Consider the following 17,693-nt stretch of genomic DNA (forward strand, 5'->3'; position numbering starts at 1 on the left):
CAGAGCGAAGACGACAATTTCTGGTCATCTGCATTCGCTGGGCAGCTGTGTGGACACGCACATTCAAACAGGAAAACTTGCTGTATTTCATTTTATTGCAATAGAAAAAAAACACAAATAAATCAAAACATCACTTTCTGCCTAAAGACGTTATTAACACTTTTAAAATGGCACGGGGGAACCCCAGCAATACAAGATAAGATAGTAAGCGTGGGCAAAAGGGTTCTGTTTTCTTTCAGGAGTTCAGTTTCCCTGCCCCTCTGTCAATCAGCTGGCTGAAGTTCGTCACCTATATACACTTACATACGCTTCTCCGTCTAGTTTATATTCCTACGAGTAGGTATGGCTGGGTGGAACACTGGGGGCACAGTCCTGCAATTTACACGTAACATCTTTGGAGAAAATGGGTTTCCTAAGAGGCCTATGGGGGTCTTTGTTACCCAGTAAGACCAAGCAAATGGGATTCCCTCCTACAGTTCTTTCGCCACAAAACACAGAGTAGGCCCCCAGCCCAGGACACCCTCCAGGAGCTCCTTGGCTATTGCAAACAGTATATGGCTGAGCAAAATTTTACCCAGTGACCTTAAAGTAGCAGCATTCTCTCTGCAAAGGGGCTGCTCAGGAGGGGAAGAGGCAGATTGCAAAATGCATGGGGTGAACGTCTTCCTTTTCTCTCCTGCCTCCTGAGAGGATACAAAAAGTCCTGAAGCAGGCAGACAAGCAGAAACCAGGCTCAGGACCTCGAAAGTGGTGGAGGTACAGGGGATATCAGCATTGTACAAAAGTGTGGGGCAGAAACCGTGGCACCAGTGCTTCCACCGCAGGCAGGTGCACCTGAAGGGATAGTTTGCTGAAAGACAGGCAGCCACAGCTGTGCTGCTTGCAGGTACCAAACTAACACACCTAGGTGTTGGGCTGCACTGTATCAGCTTGAGTATACCTGTTCAACTAAGGAAGCTCCAAGGTCTCTAACATGCTACAGCATTTTGTGGCACAGTCACAGTGTGTATTAAGACCAGAGACTGGTTACTCTTCACAGAACAGGTATGGGAAAAGACTGGAGAGGATACACATACTAAACAGGAAAACAAACACCAATCCTTCCTGCAGGAGCACCAAAAGGCATTCATAAATGATTTTATTACAGAATGCTTTCTGCAAACAGGACATTTTGATGGGGAAAGACTGAAAGCTTTTTGTATAAACCTATCTGTACTAACTGCTGCAGTTGTCTCCAAGTCCAGTCCATCAAATGAAATGCTTAAGGAGAAGTTGATGGCACAAGCAGAGAATGACAAGGGGAAAAAAAAATAAATTTGGGCTGCAAGGGCCACTGCTGTGCACTGAGAGCAGGTACACACAAAACTGCAAAATGGACTGACAGTACCCTATTTCCACTTGTGTAGTGGCTCCACAAGGTGCAGGGCAACAGAGTATTTGACAGAGTGACTAAACTGCAATTTTCCTCCATTCCATCCCCTCAAAAATATGAGCCATTATAGTCCAGGCTGAGTAACAGCATGAGAAACTTATCAAACTCGATTATTCTGGGAGAAAGAGCCCAGCAGAGGAAAGACATCTCCTTTAGGTACGCAGGAAGTTTCCAGTGCAGGAAGTTTGAGATGCAGGACTGAACTTGGAGCAATACTTCTCCCAACAAAGCACTGGACAAAGGGCTGTACATTTGCATAGATGCTTTTTCAGCAGCATCTGGAACGTGCAATCCCCATTTATGGAGCATCAGCAATGTTTTGGGGTTTGTCCGACGTCTTTCTTGTGTCCCTTCCTATATATAACCGCTTCAAAATCGTTCAGGAAAATAGTGTACATACATGCATGAAAAGAAATCAGTGTGCCTATTCTTTTATTCCCCTGATCTTTTCCACTGCAAATAATTGCAAAGCTATAAGAATCTTAATCTAGAAGATGCAGTATTGATACAATCTAATGTCAATCTAAGGACAGGACTGCTTCTGCATATATCCAAATAAACTCAATTGTTCCGTGAAAAAAGCTTAATTTTACTCTTCCTCATTTTCTTTACATTTGAAGAGACCTAGCACCTATTTCTATTACACTTACGCAGAGCCCTCTCTGTGATGTGCTTGACTTCTTTGGAAAGGACAGCAATATCCAAGAAAGCTGGAACTCTTACTGTGTCTGCAACTAGATATTGAAGGCAGAACTGGTCCACCTTATATTATCATCCAGTTGCCATGCCATTCCGGTCTTACTGTACTGTAACTCTGGCTTGATAAAAAAAAGTTAAAAAAAACCCATCTCTTATGCAAAGGTAAATAGTTAACAAGGTTCTGTCTATCTGCTGATAAGCTTACACGTGAGAAAAGGAAACATATAACTTCGTTTTACTTTCATCTGAAATTTTTTTCCACCGCTTCTGCTCATGAGATTCTGTTCTTTCAGCTGGTTCTTGCCCATAACCCTTGGATCCAGCATTAAAAGGCTCTTGGTAAGCTCCAGTTCCAGCCTCCCTCCTACACACTGCTAGTCCCACTGAAAGTTTCAACTTTTGAGTGTGACACATACGCTGTTCTGCTTGATCACCTTCCACATACAGCTGTGCCACTGCTGTAATTTTATCAGATGAGTTCAGCCTTTCCCCTGAGCAAATAACATGTTGTCAATGAAATATGCAGAAGACTAATCCTGGGACACTTTCACTTCCTGGGCCACCAATACTTCCTTTGTCTTTTGGCTACAGACTTCAGCAAATACCCCCATAATACAGGCAGCGACAGGAGAGAGAGATGCAAGCCTCCAAGGGATGGCAAGAACATCCCCTTATTTACTCCAAATTGTATAGTGGGCCCTTGAATGCTCGTGGAATGAATTCCCACTTACCAGCACAGGAGTTACTTAGAAAGTGTCAGCCTACTCCAACAAGACAGCCTTTATAAATTAGTATAATACTATTAGAAATTATGGCAATCTTTTTGGTAGCATTGTCTTACATGCACCCTGATAAATCCTCGCCCTAGGAAATTTTAAATCTTGTCTTGTAACTTCTGTAAAGTTAATTCTGATGGGAAATTATAAAATAGAAATCTGGTAGATTCATGTTTAAAAAGGAAGAGGCCTGGTGAGGCTGGGCACACTGGGTCACTCCTGTTAGCTCTGTCCATTATGTCTGCTGAAGGTATTTCCTCCAGGTGGCTGGATCTGGATGGAGTCCAGGAGCGGCCTTAAAGCTTGTCCAAAAGGTCTGAGAAGGTAAAGAAATAAACATCTCAAACAGCTTACTTGGTGAACAGCTTTTCCCATTTACTACTGAAGTGCCCTCACATCCTAGAGTGCAATCAAACCAACACTGTAGCAGCAAATTTGAAGAACAGACTTCCACTACAAACTAAACTAATTTAAACCATTATAGAGAGTTTACTCTTCAATAAATAAGAATCTTAAACATGATTTTATATAAGCTAGTTCTGAGTCCTAACATGCCCAGACTGCTAACGTGGTAATACCATGTCTAAAACCAGCTTTTAGTAACTCATTCTACTTAACTGTGCGAACGAAATCCCTGTTATGCAACTGCAGTGCACCATTAAGTATCACATCAGCATTAAAGACTGCTAGAAGAATATCCTCTAGTTCCCTTATAAGACAATGGTTCAACACCCACAGAATAATTTCTGTTGCAATCTGTAGCACCTGGTTTATCTTTCAATATGACTCGCTCTGTTAGAGACTTTATCTGATTTTGAGATATCTGATGTGTTAAGAGCCCAGGGTAGAAGATACATGTCTCCCAAATAACGTGGTATACAATTGGTTGCAGAAATAAGACCTAAACGATGGAGCTCCGATCATCCCACTGGGATCCTCACTAGCTGAGTTTAAAAAAAAAAAAAAAGAAAAGTGAGCTGAACTACCAGGCAGGAATTCTTCATTTCCTCTTTTTCCTATCCTCTTTTTCCATCTAGTCCTAGTTTTAAAACTGCAGTGTTAATTTTAAAATTACATCCCGCCTGCCTCTTCACAAGCAAAGCTGGTATCTCCACTGCAATTACAGTGCTTAGAGCAAGAGATGTGACCTTTAAGAGATACTGATTTCCTAAGACAAAAAAACTTGCACCATTTTCTGAAACTTTCTGTGCTTCTCTGGTCACATATAAGAGACCATCCCCAAATAAGTAGTTTAAATTAAAGGCAGAACAACCACCTTCTCCTGTCTCCTTAGTAATGCCAGTGCCAGTCAGCACTTGTCGTACAGTGTTGTAAGTGCTGAAGTAAAGCAAACAGCATCCTCTTCTTAATCTTATGCTGGTTCTCAGAGAGACCCAGCAGAAGCTGGTACCGCTGTCTCTGTCAAACGTTTAACCATTAGCATGAAGCCATACAGTAGAGAGAGGAGCTGCACGCATACTCACGTGGCGAGAACTTCAGCTGGAAGGTCAGTGATGTAAGAAGGGATTTTTCTTCCTGTCAGGAACTGTGCCACTTCGTTACTGAAGGTGTTGCAGTTATGTTCAAAGAGGTTATAAGACTCTCCTCTGTGCAAAAGGAAAGGAATTGAAACATAGAAAGACAGACTCAGCAATAAATCTATCAAGCAGAAAAGCTTAGACCCCTAATGAGGAACATCTCCTTACATCAGCGCTTTTTCCCCACAAAGAATTCTAAGGCAAATAGGTGAAGTACAGACATCAATTCACCTTCAAATCCAAGTGAATCAGGGTGGAAAATGACATCTCTCTGCATCACTGACTTTATACAATTTTTTTTTTTGAGGATAAGTGAGGTCAGGTTTCTTCAATTACAGCCACAGAAGGAATAACGAGAAATCACAAGAATTATTGACATTGAAATTTAGCCAGAACACTAAATGCTACTGTTTCCTATTCTTTTGAGAAGTAGACTAGACTCTTTAATAGTCAAGACCTTGCTTTTGCTCATCTGAAAGTTGGCAGCTTTACTACAACGCCTCACCTATGACTCATGGAGCAAAGCACTATTGACTGAAATATTTTATACAGTGCCTTTGTTTTCCCTGGTGATACTCTCAAAGACATTTCAGGCGTTATTCCATTTTACAAAAAACAGTGTGAAAGACTTCCTGGCAGAACGCTTTCCCAGCTTAGCTCAAGGCTGGCACACCGGAGGGTTGCCTAGCTGGTAGCTCTTTGTGTATCGGTACATCAGTTCCGGTCTCATATTTGGAAAGTATCAAATAATACACTAAGCAGACAAAGCTTCGTGAGAAGGACTGGTTTCATCATACCCTCCTCCATTCTGCACTCCTTCCCCTAAAGGCTTTTTTTTTTTTTTGTTATGCAGACTTCATAGTACAAGCAGCTACTTACCGGAACATAGATTCCCCCAAAGAGGAAAGATATTCTAGAAAAATTTCTTCTGTAACTTCAGTATTTCCCAGGTCAACAACTGAGTCTGGTGGGCCAAGAAGTGTCCCTCCCTGCAAAAATTAACAGCAGAAGACAATGTTAAATGGTCAGACTGAATTCTTTTGCAGGACTCTAGTGAATAGAGCTGTCGTGGTTTGTCCAGGCACAGAAGGAGGAACTTTTGGTGTGTTTGTCAAGCAAAAAGCCCTACTGGCTCTCCTCTGTTCTCTGGTCAGAGAACGAGAAGTAACATGCAACTTACATTTCAGCTTGTATATATGGCTCCTTGTGATGAAAAGTGCTAAACTATGGTAAAATTCTGCTTTAGAAGAGTGGCCCATAAGTTTTGCCTCTCCAAAACCAGAATGGTCCAACAAAGCATCTTGATTTTTTTTTTTTTTTCTAAATCTTAAAAAGGATGCCTTGAGTTGCCAAGTCTGCATGTAAAACCTATCCATACGAAGTTAGACAAGGTGTCACTCTGTCAATGCAGTTGCAGAAGGTGTCTTGGATAGACAGTCTCTACCAGAAGCAGCAACCCCCAACCTGTACTTAGTTGGGCTTAAACCTGCTCTCCCTGCTTCCTTTTCCTCAGATGCCCTGGGCAACCATGGCAAGCAGCCACACCTGGCTGAATTCAGAAGCCTCTTGCTGCTTTTCTAAAAGACAGACACACAAGCAATTCTGATCAGGTAATCCTATCACAAAATTACCTTCTCAGAAAAATAGATATAACTTACAGGTGCACAGCTGGAGATTCCTCCACTGCCATAGAAGAACTCATCCTTGTGGACTATTATGGAGGTGTGCCTGCCAAAGAGAACAAAAAATTGGTGAAACAAAGGAAATATTTAACCTAGCACATAAATCACTGGTAAATTTATGTGCTCAAGGACATCATGAAGTGAATAACTGAAAGAAGAGGTCAACGTGTTTCTGTGAGTAGGAACAGGATCTGCTGGGACATGAATGGATATGGAAGCAGTGATTATCAAGCCTACTGTAACTCTGTAAATGGTTGGGAAAGAACAGGCTTAGCTAGGTGCCCAGACATGAAGGAACATGGGAAGAGAGAGCGCTCTACACTAGCATGAGGTCTCCAGCAGCCTCTTTCAGCTGAAGGGTTGATGATAAACTCACAGAGACAGAGGGACATAGCTAGCCCTGCTACCACATTGACAAAAGTAGTGCATGTCTGATAAACACTGACTTGAGAAGGTCAGACAGTCACTGGAGATTGATCAATAGAGAGGGAAGACGGATGGACAAGGGTTAAGTTTTTTTTTTTTAACCACCCCCCCCTTTTTTTTTTTCTTTTAAACTCTGAATATTATATATAGGAAATTGAGAAGCGTTTTGTAACCGAATATAGCTGCTGCTCTTAAGTGCCAGAAAGCCTGATTCTGTAATACCTTCTTCCCACCTACTCTTTTACTCTCATGTTTAGTCATGCCTGCAATTAGAAGACAAAGTGCTTGGGACAAGAACAACATCCTACCCTTGAAAATGGGTACAAGTGCACTAAAACACAATGACTACTACCAACACTTTCTTTCCATGGGGTCCACCGAGCTTTAAATGGAGAGGTTTAACCAGCACCTGACCGTACCTCATCTTACTGCCAATCTGTGTTCAGGAACAGAAAATGCTTTAGTTTCCCTTCAGCACCGAAATGTTCTTAAGATCTGAGGCATATATAATCTCCTATTGAAAATACTTCCTACACCACACAGTGTTTAACGCACATTATGCAATTTAAATCTAGTCACTTACCAGATGCCATCCAGCTGTTTCCCTGTATGCAGAGAAAAGAAGAGTTATTAGCAATGTATTTTCCAGATTTCAGCCTACTTTCTGTCAGTCACTAAGGAACCATGGCTATTATCTCACCACGACAGTAATCCCAAAGATTGCATCCCAGAGTTGCTTCTAAAGAAACAAAATGTCTTTCTTTCAAATGAACTACCCTGTCCGCACTACTGCTGTAGTTTTTTCCTCCTGCATGCAGAGCTGGCAACACCATCCTATCCTGCCAGTGCTTACCTTGGGCTTCTGTCTACAGACCAAGAAAATAAACCTTTTCCTAAAATTGGAGTCTTCAGTCAAGACCAGAAGATTTGAGTTTTATACTGATTTCACAACTGCAGGCAGTTAGCCAGCACAGAGTATTCAGTTTTCTTTCTCGGTAACTTATGAGGGATCTTACTCGAACATACGATCTGTGGTGATAGTCTCTATAATCTGTTCCATGGCTTCCTCCCCCTGCCTTTAAAAACTAACAGCTTAAGTGGGGGTTGGGCGGGACAGAAGGGCAGGGCTGAGGTTTACACAAGTTATAAAATTAAATTGTGTGTTTTGCAGAACACAGCAGCAGCAAAGATTTGCTTCAGGCACCACTAAACTGATAATATCATTGTGTCTCAGAGAAAAAAGCACCTTCTGAAATGCTTCTGCAGTTCCTTGCAAGTGGGAAACCTAAACCTCTCCTCATTGACGGTAGGATCAAACCGCTCTTCAAAGGGTCACCAGCTGTTACTGCTCCAGGGCCAATTACTTTATCTATCACAACCTAAGGGCTTGGTCCCTGGTATCGTACCCCTTTGTAAACTTGTAGGCAGCAACAGCATGCTATGACAGATGTGCTATAGCTTTATTTTGCCAAACAAGGTGCACTACACCCAGAAAAGTGGATTTACAACAGAGAAGCTGTGTGCATACACACATTCGGTGTTCTCCTGAACCCATGTAGTAGACCAAGTGCTCCTCTGCTCTAGCTTCTGCTTCCTTGCAGTGGGTTCCTGATCCTTTTAGTCAGCCTCCATGTATCAACGCCCTCCCCCAGCAGACCACTTCCCACACCACTGTCCTTTACATCCAAGCAGCACCTCTTCCAAGAAGTTTTGCTTTTATTGTTCAACTTTTAAATACCAGAATGTGATGATCTGCTAAAGCCATCTGCAGGTTTCCCAGAGCTAGATCAGAAACACTGTAGACATGATGAGAAAAGCCACCTGAACATGAGAAGCACTGTTCTAGTAAAAGTTTGTTCAGAAAGCACTGATGGGTTAACTTTTGGCCAACAGACTTTGCTCTGGTTTGGACATCTGTTTGCATCAGACTAGACTCAGGCCTCCCAAAGCAAGCCACAGTTTAGGTACTATCCTCCTCCTTTAAACGCAACCTCAGAGCTGTGGTCTTTTTTTTTTTTTTTTTTTTTTTTTTAAAAGTGTTTTACGCAAGGCTTGTGACATTCAGGCTTTTCTTAGATATTTTCAGGGCCACTGCCTTAACTCAGTATTTGGCTGCATCCCTCATCACACTGTCAGCATCGCCTGTCCCCAGCAATTATTCCACCAGCCACCCTGCTTGTATTCCCACAGCTTACGATGCTGAAAGTGCACTGCGACTGCTTTTCAAAGGCTGGAATCAGATGCACAGAATAACAATTCTCTCATGAAAAAAAAAAAGTTTGGTAAAAATGAAGCTCAGCTCAGTTGCATTCTGCTGCTCTTCCCGCATGATTCCCAGAGAGGAGGCAGAACATCACACACTGGGCCCCTGTTCGTGTATCAGGAACCTAAAGCTAAATGGTAGTTTGACGGAGCAATATTTCATCCCTCAGACTCCAGGATGCTGGCTTCTCTGCTGAAACTTTAGGGGTCACTCTTCTTCCGCTGGTGTCCAGGTTCTTCCAAGATACCCGGTGCAGTGGCAGTGATGGGTACATTGTCCCAGTTCCACTTGTCAGACGTTCTCTGACTGTTCTTACTTACATTAGTGCCATGGCACCAATGGCCTACAGGGAGGCAGAGGCATTGCCTTTCCCTTTCTAGGCAGAGGATCTTATGCCCTTTTACTTCTCTCTCAGGGCTGCTTTGGTCTGTGAGTGCCAGCAAGCGAAAACATGCTACTTCCAAGCAGCAGTAGTTCTTCAAGAGTTCTTTCCTTGAGCAAAACCAACTTTCTGTCATCATCATAACTGGCTAAAACAGAGGAACAAAACTGATGAGGGCAATCCTTCAAGAGTTCTGATAAGTGGATGCTTATGTGTCCAAGCAAGGAATAAACAATTCCTACCAATTTTTTTCCCCTCAAGTCTGAAACAAAATAGGAACAAAACAGAGATAGATACCTGCTTCAGACAAGGGTTGTGTAAGAGCGGAGGCAGGAAGAGGCTGTTGTGATGATAGAGACATCAGTCAAAGCGCGCACACACAGTTTTGAAGTAGGTGGACTGATCTGTCACTACCATGGATCACAGCCAGGCAGCAACCGTATTCACTGTCAACCTGTCTCGGAGAAACGTAGGCATGGAATAGGATGAAGGCCAAAAGATAGTACCAATGATGAGAGAAGTGAAGCAGTCTGCTGCAACATCTCAGGAGCATTTGCTGCCCTTTAGCGTGTCCCACCCTGTTGTGCTCCTCGATGTTCCGGGCCTTTTTACACACCTTCCCCATCACAGCTTTTGCTTTGTGCTCTAGAGCTGACAGAAAGCGGTGACACTGCAGGCTCATCAGCAACACGTGAGGCAGGGGAGAGTGCACTGCCCTCACTTTAGCACCTGGCCTACGACAGGCTCTACCGATTGGTTTTGCATAGTTCGAGTTCTGCATAACTGTTAATAAATTATTACACATTTGTTCACAGTAAGTCACTGTTTTCCACTAGAAACTTGAACTTTGTCCTTCAGGGCAGAGAAACAAACTGTTTCAAAGGCAGCACAAGCTAGAAATGTAGCTGCCCTTTAGTCTGCTAAATGGGAAAAGAACATCTTAATATTTACTTTCATGCAGATTTGCAGCAAACAACAATGAAAGACTTTCCACAAAGCTGGCACTTTGCACCTAAATTCTGTGTGCAGGTGAAAGTTATAGCAGATGCTGACAATGTCACAGGTGCTGCTGGGAACCTGCTCATGCAGTTACAACACCTACTTGAAAATGAAAAGATCATTGCAGCAAAGGCTACCTTACATCGGGCAGCTCTAGCAAGACTGCAGCCAGCAGCTCAAGGAGGGTGACTCTTTCCCTCTGTTCGACACTTGTGAGACCGTATCTGGAGTGAAGTGTCCACTTTTGGATCTCACCAGTACAAAAGACACCAATGCACTGGGCTGGAGCACTTACTGTATTAAAGAGCAGTGTTCAGCCTCTAGAAGAGAAGGCCAAGAGTCCTTATTGCTGTCTACAACTACCTAATGGGTATGGAGGAAAGAGAGCCTTGTTCTACTCAGAGGTGCACAGTGAAAGGGAACAGGTGCTAGTTGGAAAACGGGAAATTCCCAACCCAGTAAGAGAAGAAAAAAAAAAAAAAGATTACCATGAAGGCAGTCAAACACTGGGGCAGGGGGCAGAATGCATGTGGGATTTCCATCCTTGGAGATACTCAGAACTCAGCTGCCCAGGGCCCTGAAGAATCTGCTCTCGCCAGATCTACCTTGCGCAGGACCGCCAGAGGTCCCTTTCCACCAACGCAATTCTCTGATTGTATGAGCAAAACACAAACAGAATTCAGGAAAGGGACTCTGCATTAGACTGCAATCCAACACTGGGGGGCTCCTCTCTGGCTGCTGCACACAAAATCTGTAGCCAACAACAGGCAGCGACTGCCAGGGCAGTAACAGCACAGCTCTTGGCAAGTGAAGCTGCTTATCTTCACAAGGCAGGTCCGTCGGAGGCTGCTCAGCTAGGTCAGTTTGTGCCAAGTACTGGTTTGATGATCTTAATGGAGCTGCTGACCTGCTATTTTTGCTTGGCTCCTGTAAGACCAGGCTGGCACTGTGGAAAACACATGCCAGACTGCAGCACTGATGACAATAAGACACTGTGATAGCTCTCCAGCCTGCTGGTGGACCGCACTTGGTCAGAGGCAGTGCAAGCCTCTCCAACAACACCATGGGGGAACCTCACGCCTAAGAAACCTGCCATTATTGGCCACATACGCATCACCCAGAAACATCCAAGACCAAGAACTTTTGGTATGCTGCTGCAGCTTCCCATGCTGCACAGCTCGCTATTGTCATCTCAACTCCAAACTGACTGACAGAGGAGTAAGTCAATGGCCACCAGCTTCTGAGGAATTTGGGCAGCTCCTTTTCCTGCTGCTCAGCAAGAATCTTAATGTTGTTTATCTATTGCATCACGTAAGAAATTCTGTACAGCCCTTCATGGACACCATCATCTTTCTCATAAAGAGTTGCCTCTATTGGTGATCCTCCTCTAGGACTCTTCTTGTCCTTCTCTCAAACTCAGACATTGCACAGAGCAGGTGACAGCTCACAACCACTGCCACCCCTGACAAGCTCACATAAAGCAATCGTGGCAGCCTGCACTAAGCAGTTATGTCTTGCCTTACGCTGGACATTGCCCACTATATACAAAATACATTGTTCACAGCCTCTGAAGGCTTCATACACATACCAGCCCTAACAGTATGACCGAGCAAGGATTGGCATGGCTCCGTTTCCACAGCCAGCTGACCAAGTGAGTGCAAAGTGAGAGCATGAGTACACTCTTGCTCTAGCAGTGCTAAGGCACAAGTCATATCCAGGCCTTGCAGCGACACTTTCCAATAAAGCTGCTTCTGGCAGCCCTGTCCAGCTTAAAAAAACAGAAGGTCAAGCAAGCTTGCCAGGGAGCCTCCCCAAATAATCCCACAGTGCAACAGAGGTTATATCCAATAGTCAATTGAGTGGTCTAGAAGAGTGGTCTAGAAGAAGGGATTGCAAATACCATCTGGGATACTGGCAGACATCACATTTCATGCTCTTCCATGCCTTGCCACAATGCTCCTAACTCCTGTGACACGCTGCAATGGGGGCAGAACTATACGCTGGCACTGCCACCAAAATCAACACACTTACTCATAACCTGAGGCTGTCTTTAACTATATAGAAAAGTCTAATTCCCCAGTAATTTCCATTAGAGCTGCAAAAGCCTTTAAATTGCAGGCATTACTCCTCACTCAATACCTACAGCAAAGCTAATCCAAACGAAGCACACAAATATAATGCGGAACAGGAGTGTCCTGGTGGAATGATACTCTTTTGGGCATCTACTGTTCATCCAGGTAAAACAGGAACAGCAAGATGCCTAAAGAGCTTAAATATTTCAAGGGACAGAGGGCTGTTGAGCTGGAAAGGGTCTTGCAAATTTAAATGTACACACTTAAACATACAACAATTAGTGCACGTGGTCAAGTTGCCAGGTATCAGCTGTCCCACAGTAACTGCTTGTGTGCAAGCTCAGCCTGAAGTAAATATGAAGCAATTCAGCTTAATCTGATCTGCTTCCACTATGAGCTAACGCAAGTCAAGCTACCTTGCGTTTGTCACAGACCACGAAGATGGACATGAAAGTTACTGTGTTATATCTGTGAGAGTTTAGGGTGACAGCTTGTCAGTCTTTGGAAACCTGTTCACATTACCTGATCTTTAAGGCTTTTTTCTTTTTTTAAGAAAAAACTTGCTGAGGTGCTTATATGGATCTTTCCTGAAAATACTCACTAGAACTCAGGAATGGATGCCCATTCAGCATAGATCCGTGTGCTTAAGCATCTCAAAGATTCAAATTGTTTGAATGAGGCAGAGTATCATCTGGCAAGTAAACAAGGTTTTTTATTTGCTGTTATTTTTCTTTATAACATTCATAGCTCACCTACTTTCATGATGCTTACATGAGACAGAAACCTAGGAGAAAAATACAACATTCAAATGTATTAATTCCACGACCATCAGCTTAGTCATTGGAATGTGGAAAACAAAGCAGTTATATTTGTTTGTTGTAAAACTGATTCAGGAGACTGTCATTGTTAGGATACAAGGGTATTTTGAAAGGAGCAAGCAAGCAAGCCAGCCCGCCCATATAATTTTAGAATACAAACAGGATTACTTCCATGCTTGGATTTATCTGGAAGGCCAAGCAGAAGGGAGATTAGACGCTCACCAATCTATTTTACTGGCACAGTTAATTTGTTAATCTTGAGGGCCACATGATGTAGTTTATTCCTGTGCATTTTAAATACCAAATGAAAGTGGCATTTGTATATTAACCCAAATTACTAGACTGAAGGGCAGAAGAGTTCTGAGACATGAAGGAATTATATAAGGAGATGGGCTTAGTTTACCCCATCTAGAGCTTAGGCCATCCATCCCTCAGCGCAAGAGCAACACCTGTTCCTGAGCTGTAAAGAAATAATAGGAAGCTTAGTATTTTTAACAACATATCTATGCTCTGCAATGGATATGCAAGCCCCAGAAGACCCTAAAAGACCCCAAAAAAAGTAGTGGACTGGTCTCCTGTGGAACTGGAAGCAATATAATTTGGTCAACCAGCACGGGTATTGCTTTGCATATTGTTGCAATTTCCTTGGGCAAATCCATCAAGATTCCTGCCTTTTTTGAATTGAAAATTATCCTAATTAGCCAAACACTTTCTCCTATGTGCAGCCCAGGGTGCTCAACTGAAGCAAAAAAAATAACAGAGAGGAAGAAGCCTGCTTCAGTTCCCTTCTCCTTGAGGTGCCTAGAGAGACCAAGAAATAGGCTAGATTGGGGGAGGGTAACGCACTTGACTTTCATTAAATCCCTAGCAAATGCTCTGGAGCAAAGCTGATGGCATCTCATGCGGGAGCAATTCAAAACTGTTCAGAACGGGCGGAGGAGAGGCAGAGTAATGTGCTGGGTCTGGAAAAAAAGAACAAAGCAGAAGGTACCTCCTTTTAGCAGTTACCTTTTGCTCCAGTTCCTTCTGGGCTGTTAAGTCCCTACAGCTGCCCATACATACAACCCATACATACTCCCAGCCAATTCACTGCTAGTTTGTACTACACTGAACCAAAGCTGCTGTGTTAAACTAAGCTCCTGCCTGTTCTGAGTCACATGAGCACAATAACCACAGTTACACGACAGGAGAATTTTGAGAGCTCCAAGACATTTTTCTTTAAGCCCATCATGCAACAGGATTTTAATCTTCCTTAAAGATTTCTCTGCCTTTGGACATCTACTTCAGAAATCAGCACTGCAAGCTGAACTATTCTGTTTTCCTCTCTACCCTCTACAGAATCAGATGGATTATGTTTTCCGTCTTGAAAACAGAAATCTCATTGCATTCAGGTTAACATTTATTATTATTAGATCGCACAGCTGGACAGACAAATATGGTTTCACAGACTGAGAATGGGGGAGAGAGAAGACACATGTTGAGCAACAGCACACAGAAATTAAACACACCACTTTCAAGCCAATTGAACTATAATATTTAGTCATGTATACTTTAGAATAGAAATATTTGCTGAAAAATTACAGCAAATTCACAGAAAAGTAAGAAAAACAAAATAAGTCCGGGTAGGAAGCCTAAACTTGCCAAGAAAAGTGAAGGTGTGCCCAGGGGGCCTGACTAAGTCACTCTAAAGCCTGCTATGAACAGTGCTGTATAGCTCTGCCTCACAGGTTCACCATTCAATAACAATGGAGAGAACTGAAAAAGTAAGGATAACATTTAGTAGTGACGGCTGATACTTGAACGCTGTACTGACATAATCCATAATACCTCTGGATCCTATTAGCCCAACTGAAGACATCATGTGGTGATGCTCTCGCAGTGGTCAGCCCCGTAAGAAGGGATTCATCCCCCTCCGGCAGAGGGATCTGAGCTTCTGTTTTCGAGCATGCTAGGAATTGATTTTGGCACAATCAATCATCATATTTGTTTCTTCTCTCTAAAACACATGTATTTCAATATAGACGATGTTACAGAATTATCACTCAAAGCAAAAGCACAGTTTCAATAAAACTTGGCACCTAAGGAAAGAATACCAGAAGTAGAGATGACAAGCGTTTAACACTAAATCATCTAAGAAATCCTTTCCTCTTCAATTTCTATGACTTTTCCTGGTGATGTACAGTTTATGAACGTCACTGACCAAAAAAAAAAAAAAGGAAAAATAGCTGTTGACCATCTGAAAGTTGAGGTACAGAGAAGTGGCAACAGTTTTTATTGTGCTTCAAGAAAAAAAAAAAAAAGAAAAGGTGTGTACATGAGGCATCACTTTGTTCTTGGGAAGTTTCTAAAATAATCTGGAGGTATGACAGAGCTGAGTGAAAACGCACAGAAGATACTTAAATGGAAGGAAAAAAGGAACAAACAATGATTTGTTTTACAGACAATCCAGTCACTGAATCCACACAATCCCAAATATTCTGCAGCCTGCCTTGTCACTGTCACCACACAGGCCTAGTTGGCCCTGTTCCACGAACACGTCTGAACTCAGCTAGTTACCGGGCAGTATTAGTGAGCGACGTTTCCTGCACTAGCAAGAGATGTGTTCAGATTTTGAAGCTTTCCTTTTCATTACTCAAACTTGTAGAAAATTAGCACCAAACTATACCTCAAGCACAAAGTTTTAAAGTTGTTGTTTGGATATCATAAAAAGCACCAAAATGAAGTCATCCACTAAGTGTTTTTGTGTGGGAATTCAGAAAGCTACAAGATCCCAAGATTGACTTTGAAGGTAAGAAGAGAGCTGAAAAGTTTTCGCTTGATCTATGTTGAGATTGGCATGGAGATACATACAGTGACAACATATTTCTGTACAAGTCTTAGCTTGGACCAACACTTTTGAAGTCTTACTGAAGACTAGTAAGACAGTAAAATCTGGTCACCTCAAACACAAGTAAATCATGCACACATGTAATCTATATCTTAAGATTTATAACTCTTCGCCCAAGATAAAACATGGCTATTATAAACTAACAGGTGAGCAGTTACTTCCCTGAGGGCTACAACAGAAGTGACTCTGACCACACATGAAGTTTTGAGGTTACCCAGGGTGGGAAACACACATCTCCCAAAGTTGTTGTTGCTGTCTGGCTAAAAAAGCACATCACATACGATGTCTAGAATATTTTCTTCTCAACTCTGCATGCCTATTGTTAACATGTATGAAACCTCATGCTAAGAATTATTTGGACTTTCATTTTAAGCTTGCAGGAAAGCACTGAATCTCCTTGTAGGGCAAATGAGTGAAGTCAATGCCAAGAAACTGTAAAACAAGATTACACGGAGCCATCTGTTCAGACACTGAGCCTGTTGAGAAGTCTCATCTCACACAGACGGCTGGTCTGACACGGGCCAGAGTCTACGCGTAACAGGTATAAACTGCTCTCGCACAGCATTCCTAATTCACGCTTCCAAAACTTCAAGCAAAAGCTGTTTCCTGCACACCCCCAGTCCAAGGCTCTGTTGGAAACGCACACATTCTTGATAAGACGTACAACAAACTTCCACAAACCCTCTGGGAGGAGAAGGTGGACAGTCGCACATCGTGAGCCACGCAACGCCCAGCCCAACCTCACCCCAACATGGAGCCGCTTGAACTCAGTCCCCTCGTAAGCAGCAGAAGGCTTTCTTCCACTTCAGCCTCCCTGCCAAGGCGTTACCGCAGTCAGGGAGTTGGCAACCACGCTTTCTCTTGCTTCAGGGGCTAAGTAATGTTTGTAATTAGGCATTAGCAAATAACGCCAACCAAGGGGCAAAGGGGAAGAAGAGGCCGGACCCCGTTCACCCAGTGCTGCCTCACCGACACAGCCCGTCCCGCCGCCGCGGATGCCGCGGCTCCAACCCACGCCGTTCCCAGGCCCCAGGCCCCCGAGCCGGGCCCTCACACCCCCAAGCCGCGCTCCAGCCGCCGGCCACCGCCGCGGCCCGGTGCCCGCAGACGCCAACAGCTGCCCGCCCCGCAGGGAGCCCTTTCCCGGCGGGCCGCTCCCTCGGAAAGAGCCATTCCGGGAGGCAGAAGCCACCCCCGGGGTGAAGGGGGCGGTTTCAGCCCCGTTTCCCGGCGCGGCGAGGCCGGTGGGGGAACACGACCCCCCGGAAGCGGCGGGAGGGCCGGGGCGGGGCGGTCCCCGCCGTGCTCTTACCCAGCATGAGGGGGCTGAGGCGCCGGGCCATGCCCTTGGACAGGTCATACACATAGAGCTTGACGGGGTGCAGGGCCAGCGGCTCCTCCATGGGGCTGCGGGCACGGCCGCCGGGCGGCACCCGGAGCCCTGGGAGACACCCGCTGGGCGCCGGGAAGCAGAGGAAGGAGGAAAGGGCGGCCTCGGTGCCGGTCCCGCCGCCAGTCCCGGGTGCGGCAGCGCCAACCGTAAGGTGACAGACGGAAGAGGGAAAGGGGCGACGCTGCCTCTGCGCATGCGCGGCAGCCGGCGACCGGCCGGCCTGCCCCGTCACTGCGCCGTTATGCAGCGCGGCGGTTCCGGGGCGGGGGTCGCGGGGGCGGGGCTAGAGGCCGTGGGATTGGGGGAAGCCGCCCTGTCATTGGCTG

General features: G+C 44.4%; 1 protein-coding gene across 1 annotated transcript; it reads right to left on the reverse strand.

Moving 5' to 3' along the window:
* Positions 1-76: 76 nt before the first annotated feature.
* DESI1 (desumoylating isopeptidase 1) lies at positions 77-17,567 on the reverse strand. The gene is made up of 6 exons (XM_054191613.1): positions 17,287-17,567; positions 7,137-7,158; positions 6,104-6,173; positions 5,325-5,434; positions 4,392-4,514; positions 77-3,223 (listed from the first exon to the last, which is right to left on the reverse strand). Exons 1-6 carry the CDS (start codon positions 17,375-17,377, stop codon positions 3,130-3,132), a joined length of 510 nt encoding a protein of 169 aa, XP_054047588.1. The 5' UTR covers positions 17,378-17,567; the 3' UTR covers positions 77-3,129.
* Positions 17,568-17,693: the final 126 nt, after the last annotated feature.

Source organism: Rissa tridactyla, chromosome 1, assembly GCF_028500815.1.
Source record: "Rissa tridactyla isolate bRisTri1 chromosome 1, bRisTri1.patW.cur.20221130, whole genome shotgun sequence".
Taxonomy (NCBI): Eukaryota; Metazoa; Chordata; class Aves; order Charadriiformes; family Laridae; genus Rissa; species Rissa tridactyla.

Bases quoted from the DNA above. Each gene is read 5' to 3' on its own strand.
- DESI1 (XM_054191613.1), bottom strand. From the start codon at position 17,377: ATGGAGGAGCCGCTGGCCCTGCACCCCGTCAAGCTCTATGTGTATGAC. The intron at 6,174-7,136 runs GTAAGTGACTAG...TCTCTTTGGCAG, and splicing joins AAACAGCTGGATGGCATCTG to GCACACCTCCATAATAGTCC. The intron at 3,224-4,391 runs GTGAGTATGCGT...TTACCTTCTCAG, and splicing joins CCAGCTGAAGTTCTCGCCAC to ACCTTTTGGACAAGCTTTAA.